Source organism: Stylophora pistillata, chromosome 3 (assembly GCF_964205215.1).
Source record: "Stylophora pistillata chromosome 3, jaStyPist1.2, whole genome shotgun sequence".
Classification (NCBI taxonomy): domain Eukaryota; kingdom Metazoa; phylum Cnidaria; class Anthozoa; order Scleractinia; family Pocilloporidae; genus Stylophora; species Stylophora pistillata.
Window position 1 is genome coordinate 16,766,016 of NC_142521.1, and position 10,349 is coordinate 16,776,364.

A 10,349-nucleotide genomic window follows, 5' to 3' on the forward strand; every position below is an offset into this window, starting at 1 on the left:
ATAGCGCTTTATACTAATGACGTCATGAAATTTTAGATCCCCCGCGTGACTCAGACAAACAAACTCCACTTCTTTGAGAGCTACAAGGGAAAGGGCCAGTAGTTCGCTTATTCTCTTACAGTTCTGACCGAAGAGGACGGCGTTCCTGGCTCCAAATTTGAAAGAGAACCGGAAGAATACACTGTAGACCAGCTAAAACGGTGGTTAAAATGTAGGGGCTCAAAATTAAGCAGTAAACGAGAAGATCTTGTATAGACTGTGTGAGATGCGGGAATTATCACACCCTAGATCCGGCAATCGATCTTGGAAAATGGTTTGCTGCCAAAGTTTTTCAAGAAAATTTTGACGTAAACAATGTAAAAAGGGGGTTGACAGGCCTACACGACTCCCCAGCGCGAGTTTAGAATAGCCTATTCAAAGTTTGGCCCTCACGAGCATGTCTTTGAGCGATCGCCCTCATTTGTAAGATACGAGCGGCGGATTTTTGTATATTTCGCTTAATACTGGTTGTTTTTCTATTAAATGCCAGTTCATGTAGTTTATGTAGTTAATGTTCATGCAGTTGTCATTGAATTATTTCTGTTTCTTTGACGCTGAATTTTCTCTTTCTTTCGGTGCTTTCCTCTTAGGAGCATGTGCTCAACTTACTTGCGCTGGTCTTAGATTTGCCTTCAGTGGATCGGGAAATTCGGCTGTTGGACCTTTTCCGCCGGGCCAGTGAAAAGCACAAATATAACTTAAGTGTTTCTTGTTATGTTTTTCTCCGAAAAAGATTCACGCGAACAAGCCACTAGCCAACGCTTGCACTTTGCCATGTTTTGCGAAGATTTTGGGAAAGGAATGAATACTTTCTTCCCTAATTCCTTTCACTCTTTTAGTGATTTTGGCCATTTATCAGCATATCTTGAGTCTGTCTTACACTCACCCCAACAACAGTGTTTGGTACCAGCCATGCCGCTTCTTTTAGAACGTCAAGTCATTTTTTGACGAAATTTTCCGTCGTTTTGTTTTAATTTTACAGCTCTCGCTCATACATTTCCTTAAGCTGGTCGCAAAGTTTGTCTGAGTCTGTGCGGGGGGTCTCATAGGTTATCACGTAACAAAATCTATTTTTAGTAATAGTATAAAGCGCTATTAACTTGCCATATCCGCAACTGGTGTTTACCCATTTCAGACCACGTGACCAAACAATGACGTATGAAGCTAAAGAGGTCTTTTACAGGTGTAACCGCCGCTGTTTTCGTTTGTAAACTCAAAGAGCAGATTTTTTCTAGGAAAATCTAAGTAGACCGACTTAACTGAACCGAACTCTCTAATTAAAGGCAACTCGGTCGTGAAATGAGTGATACAAAGTGTTCTTTGAAGCATTAACTGATGAAAACAACACGTTTTTTGGCTCTCTTCATTTGCATGTCAACGTATTATTATGGTTACGTCAAAACAAAGAAGAAAAACACGGAAATGAATTGTTTCCAAAGTATTTGGATGACAATTTTCGTTGTGGACGTCGTTAGACTTTGTGTCGTTCGCTTGCCGTGCTTCGTTTCGCTTTAAACATGTTTCCTGACAAAATTGCTCTGCTCCTATTTGTGGGTTTATCCTTCGCACAAGGTATGTAAAATTGAACACATTTCTCCTCACAAGATGTGGGTGAAAATAGGGTGATGTTGAAGAGCGCTCGAGGTAGGAAGTAGCATTTATGACACTCGATCGACACGACTCGACATAGACTTACAAAAAGTATGAATCACGACGTTTACGTGATGTGAAAGAAAGATGTTTACCTTGGATAACTCTTCTTCTTGATGCGAAACAACTGAGAAATATTTAAATGCTAAGATTAGCCTACTAGGGGATTTTCTTTGAAGCAATGTTGATGCGAACAGCAAACGACTTAATTTCAAGTTTGTCCTCTGTCTTTCGAACAATCGTCTGTTAAAAATTGAAAACATTTATCGTCGGTTTCCTTTAGAGAGATCTTGATTTCGAAATCAGCAGTAAACTTTTCGGTTTGCATTTTCAGAGAAAATAATTTGATTTTTGTCATCTGTTTACTTATCAAAATTTTCTGTTTGAATTTTCAGAGAAAGTGGATCTGATTATTGTTTATCTATGATGGCTTTGAACAAGTCATGCGAATGATGAACAATGCTAGTTGCATCTTTCAGTCGTACATAGTAACGAAATCTTATCATTCTACTAGCATCGTTTCAAGCTTCGGTTCTCCCCTACTGCTTTAGTTACCAAATACCCTCGTATCATCCAAGAAAATGTTTCTTTAACACTATTAATTATTCACATGAGCTGGTTTCTTTTGGCATAACTACTTTATCAGAAAACAGTTGCTGAGGACTCATTCCGTGTTTAACCACAGGGGTGCCAAGCTCTCTTTGAGAAGATAATATTATAAAGCTTTGCATTGTATTTTAAGCTCCACTACGTAACTCAGTAAATAATACAAAAAAAGAACTCTTGTTTCCTTGTAGTGATTTCAGGCCATTTCGTCGCTTTAGCTAAGATCTCATCCCAATACTGCCTATGTTAAGAAGAAGGAAAGGGGTTAGAACCACGTAATAACCAGGAAAACCATATGAGAGGCTATAGATGTTTTATCTAGGGTGCAATCGCAAAAAAATCATTAGAAGAATAAAAGGAAGAAATGAAAATGAAATGAAAAATTCAGACAAAAAATTCAGAAAAATGAATGGATGAATTAGCGCGTAAGTAATGACGTCCTCTATCCTCAGTTTCAAAATGGGGTAGTATGTACTTCTCGAGGGGAATCACGGTGTGAATAAATATATACTAAAACATTGGATAGCTACTATCCCATCGCTTTTATAAACATTGAATAGCTATTATCCCATTGCTTTTATACATACTAAAACAAATATTCACCTCACTGTCGGTGGTAAGTGGTGGATATCAAGTTAGCTCGCCGCTTCACGGCTCGGTAAAAATCCATCCATATATAGCCACCGACACTCAGGTAAATAGTTGTTAAATATCTGTTACATATTAATACATCAATCCATTTTGCTAGTGTCGCAGACCACGGCATCAAGTGTATCAAGCTTAGTGACACCAACGCCAAGTCATACCACATCCGGTAGCAGCGCTAGCCCCAGTGTACAGCACAGCTCCAGCAGCACCTACAGCACAACTAAAGGACCCATCGCTTCGTCCCTCACAACCGAGGGTGGTCCAGGCCCTTCGTCAATAATCTCTACCTCAACAGTTTCTGTCACCCCCTCATCAACACCTCAACTGAATCAGTGTTCTACCAGCGAACAGCCTACCAAAGAATCAAGTATATGACTTTAAATGCACATCTGTCGTTCGCACTCTTCAAGATTTATCTTCATAACATTTAATTTGAGTTTTTACAGGATCTGGAGTTTTAAAAATCGAGACCATTAGTTATTCCTATCCTTCAAAGATACTCGTCAGTTTACTGGCGAAAAGAATATTGAAATATGGCCCTCTAAACTGTTTAATGAGAGTGCACTTACTGACATACTGAGATGTAGTAAAAATATCTTCAGTTTTGGCCGCTCACCTGCATGTCGTCTTGTTTCCCTTGCCTGCACTGTATAACCTCTTTAGGAAAATATATCCTAACGTCAAAAGAAAACAATGATAACGCACATCTCTTGTTTGTGACTTGATAGTGCTTTTCGTTTTGTTTCTTCAGCATGCAGCCAGTATGTTATTCACCTGCTCAAAAATCCTTGGAAAGATGAGTACTTGAATGAATCATCAATGGATTATAAGGAATTAAAAAATTCGTTATCAAGTCTGGTAAGTGCATCACGTTTTACATAGAGCCACGGGCTTTACAAAGATAATACTTAAGTTCTTGCTCTTGAGAAACCATCTAATAATTTTAGACGATAAGAGTACAACTGAACCTCTTCAAAGCGGCCACCTAAGTAATAGAATAGAAGGTGAGATTTCTGCTGGTGTAATGTGCGACTATGCCGTATGTAGTAAAATTAAAACCAAGTTGAGAACCTGCTCGCAGGCTACACAGACGCCGGTAGACTGTTGGTAATCGGCTTCTATAACCTCGTTCCCAGGGTCTTTCATCTCTTCCTCCCCCCACCACCCCCCCTCTCAACTCTTCTCTCGCTCCAGAGGACTGGTGCGAAAGCGCTGCTTTATACCTTAGAGGAGGGTCACAATGGGGGTTTGACGGCTGTCAGTTGTTTTTCCTATTTTGACGGCCAACGGTTAAATTTTAGGGTCTGTGATGGCCGACGGTTGAATTTTTAGGGTTGACAGCAATCAGAAAAATATTTCTTCTATGATTTTCAGTTGAAAGTTTTTCATCATTTGATATAAATTATTAACTATTTTGAGGTCTCTACCGTAGTGGAGTGGGATGTACTTCCAAGACTTCTAACAATAATTTGTGATTAGTTTCAAACAATACCTTACTTCCCACTTATTTTTTTTCTTCTTGTTCCAGTCTTGTGACATTTTCAAGCACGTTGAATCTAAAGCGTGGCAATCAGAACTCACTTTCTCCAAAGCCAATGGAAATTGGACCATTGCAAAAGGCAAAGTATGCGTGGTTTTCAAACCTGGAGTCGATATTTATATGGAAGACGCAAAACTCAATTTCACGACAAACTATACCTTTCAAGCAACCGGTAAGTGACGTTTATTAATTGAGAATCGCGCGCTCTGATTGATTAGGGGTTAAATCATTTTGTGCAAGAGACGAAATTATTATTAGGAGTAAAGCTTGCCTCGCACCGCATTTTGTGATGATTACGAGGAACAAGAGGCAGATGAACTAACACAGAAAGAGGTACCTCTTATTTTTACTCGCTCAATCATACCAGTTATCTTTATGCTCTGTGAATAATGTCAACATATCCCTATTTACTTAATTTATTTATCTATATAAATTGTTATTTGATATTTTTGCACCTCTCTCATTACATCATAGTTTTCATTCGACGATGTTCCCCTTGCATTTGTCCTCGGGAAATTTATCCGTCATGAAGCAATGACCCTAGCTTTGAGTGATATATAGATTTATCTAAATTTTCTTGTAGGAGTTACTTTCTCAGAATGGAGAGCCAAGGTTGGCGAGTGCAAAAAGTGTGACGGAGGTGGACCGTTTGTGATTGAAAGTGTTTGTGAGAGTAAGGAATACAGCTGTCAGGGACACAAAAACAAGTCACAAGAGTCAAAGGATTGTGTAAAGTATTGCCCATCAGCTTCAAATCTGGGTAGGAATTGATAATGTTTCATACAAATTTCTAACATTTCTAACTGTACCCAAGAAAAACATCTCCTAAAAACTTTTACTATTCTGCATTTACAATCATAAGCTCGATTGAATCTTTGTAAATGAAATTCCCTGGCTTCCCTGGTACAATTTTATTTCTATTCCTGTAGTATGGCTCCTGAGAAACTGGCTGACATTGGGAAGATATTTTTCGATTTATTTTTCATCAGCCCAATGAACAGAACCAAATAACTACAGTGGTAACATTATAACACTGGCTAGTTACAATACTTACCGAATTCTACGTTTGTCTCATCGCCAATTGTTTTTTAGTTTTTATATAACACTTAAATTAACGACATAACTTAGTAAAAGAGAAATCTTTTCTCCTCAGTCCTCACTTTAGTAAAGCTATGTAACAATTTAGTAGAAGATATAATGTAAAAAAAAGCATAATTTCTTTCATCAATCATCTGTTTATTTATTTACTAATTTGTTTATCTATTCTATCGTTTTCAGTGGTCGCCGCGGTTTCCAACCTTATTCTGGCCATGTGGATCTCTCTTTCTTTTAAGTAATGAAAAGTTTTTCATATGTACATTTATGCTCTGATACATTTAATGGAAATCGTTTGCGACGCATTGTAAATCTTCTCAATTAATTTTGATTTTCTGTTTGTTTTAACAGTTTTTAGGACGTGCTGACAGGTCTGGAAGTTTCGATGGAATAAAGAACTTGAAGCTTAAAGTCCAGCAGTATTTGTTTTTTGTTTGTTTGTTTGTTTGTTTTTACGTGGAATACTTCTGTCTAGATTATTTGATGTATATCGGTTATATAATACTTAGTTACCTAGTTAAGTATACCTTTTTTTCCGCGGTAGATCAAAATTATCTCAAATATCGCAAAATACAGCGTAGGCCCGCACCGCGTGCGGAGGGGGGATACTACATGTTGGCGGGCATAAGTGTATATTGGCTCGCTCGCACGCTCCCAGGGACCATCAATAAACACCCGCCATGTTAGATAGAACTAATTTACTAAAATATCACGAGATACAGTGTTGACCCGCACCGCATGCGGAGGGACGGATACTACATGTTAGCGGGCATAAGTGTATATTAGCCCACTCGCACGAGTGTTAATAATTTGCACCACAATTTCAAAGCGCTAAGGGTTTGGGAACCGAGAAATCCGAATAACACATTGTCCAAAGGCTCTCAGTAAACATTGAGGCTGAAATTGGTGGTTTGGATTCCATTTCATTGCACACGAACCTGAAATGAGGCACGCGAGTGTAAAGAAACACTGTACCGCCGTGATGGATGTGGAATTTTGGGGTGATCGGAGCGTCCGGAGCGCGGAGTTTACAGTATTTTGCTCCCAGTGGATTCGTTTGGTTGGCGTTACCCGCAGACGTATCATGGAAAGTGTTATGTAGAGGGCAAAGCAGATGAACTAAAACCGATTGGCTGTGTGTCTGCAACAAAACCATTGCTGTGAAGCGAATGAGTTCGTTCGGAGTACATACGACAATCGCCCAAGAAAATGTTATCACCAACTCATGTAATCCAGGCCTGTAATGATGGCTCTTACTCGTTATTGTTGTATTAAAAATCTCTGTCGTGTAACACTTAAGTTGCTTCCAACGGCTACCTTAATAACAAAAGTCATATCATTGTGACATGTTTACCCTCTTACGTTACCTGCATTTGGGATCAGCGTCAAAAATACTTCGGTAAAACCTCAGCTAAAAGCGACGTAAAAACTCCAGCAACGATGTAGGGCAAATTTCACTGGAGTTTGTACTATTTCGAAAACATGTTGTCCAACATTCTACCGCTGCCTACCGTTATCTCGTGTCACTTGTTTAGAAAGTCGGCTTGTCTTCGAACAACGCCATTTCTCGCTACACGGTCAAGAAGATAATGCCTCATAAAGAACAGAGAAAAAACAAAATCGTCCTTGTAGTATTATGCTGTAGTATCATATAATTAAGATAACAACTTGTGGTATCCTTAATGCTGTTCAAATGCAATTTTATACGTTACAACTAGTGACTTTCAACGTGCCGCACTTAATGTTCTATTTCTGTCTGAGATTGCGTGACCTCATAGATAACCTAACCCAGAGATAGTTTTTCAATGGCTGTTGAGGCCTAGTTTTTAAAAATGAAAAAAAAAAAAAAATCCTCTAATAGGTCGACTTAGAATATAAGATTCTAAATCTAAAATTGAAGCGGATTTGAAATGTTAATTATATTTTACTCAATGACCGTGTTTCTCTGGACGCGAAAGTGTGAGGTGTTCCCTGTGCGTGGTGGATGATGGAAGATTTTTGGCCATCTACTCAAGGTGGAAAAGATTTCCTATGCAGGTCTTAGTTAATTGCCTTTTACTAGATATGGCATAGATGAACACAAATCTTGTTATGCATTCGATTCGACAATAGCATTGTCAAATGTTTAATTGGAACGTCGAACTGCGCCATTGTCAAATGTTCGGTTGTAGACTAAGAGGTGTAATCTAATGCTAGATTTAGTGTATATTTTTAATTGGGTTGGGGACAATGAGAGTGCAACCGCCACTGTTTTTGTTTGTAAATCCAGTGAGAGAAAGTTTTGCTAGGAAAATCTAAGTGGACTGTTTGCCAGATGAGGTATAATTAGAAAGCGAGGTAAACACAACCTTAACGTCAAAATGTCTGAAAGTATTATGAAATGCAGGCAAAAGCGGATTGACGTTATAGCTTTTCGAATCATTTGGGCTAACAGGGCTGGAAGCATTCCGGATATCTTTATCCGGACCAAAATTATCAAGTTAAAATGTACTTATTTATAACTTAACTAAACCGAACTCTCTGTGGAAATTGGAACATGAAATGTGTAATAGGCTCCTTGCACTAAGAAGTCACGTGATCTTCTCCGCCATGTTGGAGGGCAAACAAATCGGTTGCTACGGGAAACTATGGCTGCCTCGCGGGGTCACGAAAGGTCAGTTACACAAATGTTTGCACTATTAGCTTCTTTATTTGGAACAAAACGATCTTTATCCACTCGTCAAATTTGCATAATGTCCAAAGAGCCTCTGTGATCGAGCATTTGTATTCACTTTTACTTCTAACGCGTCGGGAACAAACGAATGGCAGGCGAAATTTTATTTAAGCTTAATCCTATCAACTGATTGATTCATTCATTCATTCATTTATTCGATTTTTCGCAAGAGTTCTTCTCTTTCTTTGGGTTAGGTAAAGATTGTCAAGAATTGTAGTCTACTTGCATGTCTACAAAATGCGAAACTTACCGAAGGTTGACGCTATTTAGCTTTGTTTGATTGGACTGATTTTCTCAGTAATCCAAGTGTGGACCCTCACGTTTACCGAGTATAACCTTCACCAATGTAGAGAAATATGCAACACGTTCAACGGGATGTAAAAGCACTGCAAAAGTTTACAAATATTTTGCAGAACCAGGATATCTCCATAACATCAAAAGTAAGTGCACTGGTAAATAAATTGGTGTAGTCTCCTGAAAGTTGCCGATGTTTTCGCCTTTCATGTTATGAAACCATTCCTTAAAAAGTGCTAAAGACTGATCCAAATTAATTTTACAAAATTCATTTACATATAGTGACTCGGAGGCATTTATTTTGGCCAGATGCTACAGATCGATGAAGAAAAATGAAACACCACATTCCCTTCAAGTGATAATTGGTATGGATCAAACAACAGTGTCTGAAAAGTGTTCTTGTGTAGCAGGTGTTGGAGGGCTTTGTCACCATGTTGTGGGCCTTCTTTTTTACTTGTCACACTTTAAGCAACTTGGGCTAAAGAGCTTACCTGATGATCTGACATATACCATGATGGCGCAGCAATGTAATGTTCCCTGAGGGAAACACATAAATCCTCAATGTGTGGACACCTTGATGGTGAAGATGCCTCAGGAGGGTGCAAACTATAATAAATTCATTAAAACCACTCTGTACTCACCTGCATCCCAGTATCATATTCTGGGCCCTGATCAAAAAGCTAAACTCAAAAATCTAAATCCTGAGCCTTTGCTGTGGAGTTTGTTACCAGATCTGGAAAACTTTGCAAGCTCACATCTTACTTCTGTACAAACCAAATTTGGAATGGTGCCAAAGGGGTCTTTAATATCTTACCAACAACGCAAAGGGTCACAGAAAAATATGTCATAAATGGTTCTGCCCACACCTCATTCCCCAAGCTACCCCTTCCTAATGCAGGTTAAAGGTTTAAGAACAATGAGTCAATTTGTTTGAACAGCAACAAATCAGCAAAGTTAGAGTCACTGTCAGTCACTTTAGAGATGGTACAAGCTTTAGAAGAAAAAATGAGAGAACAGGATGAAAGTGACCTTTGGCATTCATTAACAAAAAAAAAGAATCACTGCAAGTAAGTTTGGAACAGTGGCAAAGAGAATTTCTAATTTTGATACTCTTGTCAAACAACTTCAACAATCTAGGCTTGTACAGACAGCTGCTATGAACCAGCTATAGAAATGGGGGGTAGAGCAGTATCCATATATGTCATTCAAGCAAAGAAAGGGATGGTAAACTTGTACTCAAGTGGTCTGGTAATAAATCCAAAATGCCCCTAGCTTAGAAGTTTTCCAGACAGGAAGGTTTAAGATATTGAGGCAGCTCAAAATGGTTCATCAAATCCCTATGGCTTCTTTGAGACAAAGGTTGTCCAGGAAGGATCGACCAGCTTGGATAAGAATGACCCCATTTCAAATGAATTAACCCTAAACAAGCAACATGCATATTATTTACAAGTACAGTGGCAATTAGGTACTTCTGGCCTGGATTGGTGTGACTTTTTAAGTTACATCAGTGATGATTTGTTTTTTTTCCAAAGAGTAGTATTTGATCCTATTTTTTCCCAAAATGTAAGATAAGGTTGACATGTTTTATTTTAACTTTTTTTTGTGAGAACACTTGCATCGTAGACCACTTTCATAAATGATTGCCGGATTAATATTCTTTTGTTTAAATTTAAATTTGCCTGGGTGGTCTCGCTTGAGATAATGTATTCTTTTTAATATTGTACTGGAGAACGAGGCCACCTTGGCAGATTTGAATTTAAACAA

General features: G+C 38.5%; 1 protein-coding gene across 2 annotated transcripts in view; it reads left to right on the top strand.

The window, feature by feature from the left end:
- Window positions 1–1,401: 1,401 nt before the first annotated feature.
- LOC148734765 (uncharacterized) overlaps window positions 1,402–10,349 on the top strand; it is a 35,481-nt gene continuing 26,533 nt past the window's right edge. The window contains exons 1-7 of one of the 2 annotated variants that reach the window (XM_088751860.1): window positions 1,443–1,611; window positions 3,044–3,310; window positions 3,695–3,801; window positions 4,472–4,655; window positions 5,067–5,243; window positions 5,762–5,816; window positions 5,930–6,877. In XM_088751860.1, coding sequence (XP_088607986.1) covers window positions 1,557–1,611; window positions 3,044–3,310; window positions 3,695–3,801; window positions 4,472–4,655; window positions 5,067–5,243; window positions 5,762–5,816; window positions 5,930–5,936 — 852 coding nt within the window. In that variant the 5' untranslated portion in view covers window positions 1,443–1,556 and the 3' untranslated portion in view covers window positions 5,937–6,877. Of the gene's footprint in view, window positions 1,612–3,043; window positions 3,311–3,694; window positions 3,802–4,471; window positions 4,656–5,066; window positions 5,244–5,761; window positions 5,817–5,929; window positions 6,878–10,349 lie in introns of those variants that run through there. The other variant, XM_088751859.1, reaches the window with a different exon arrangement.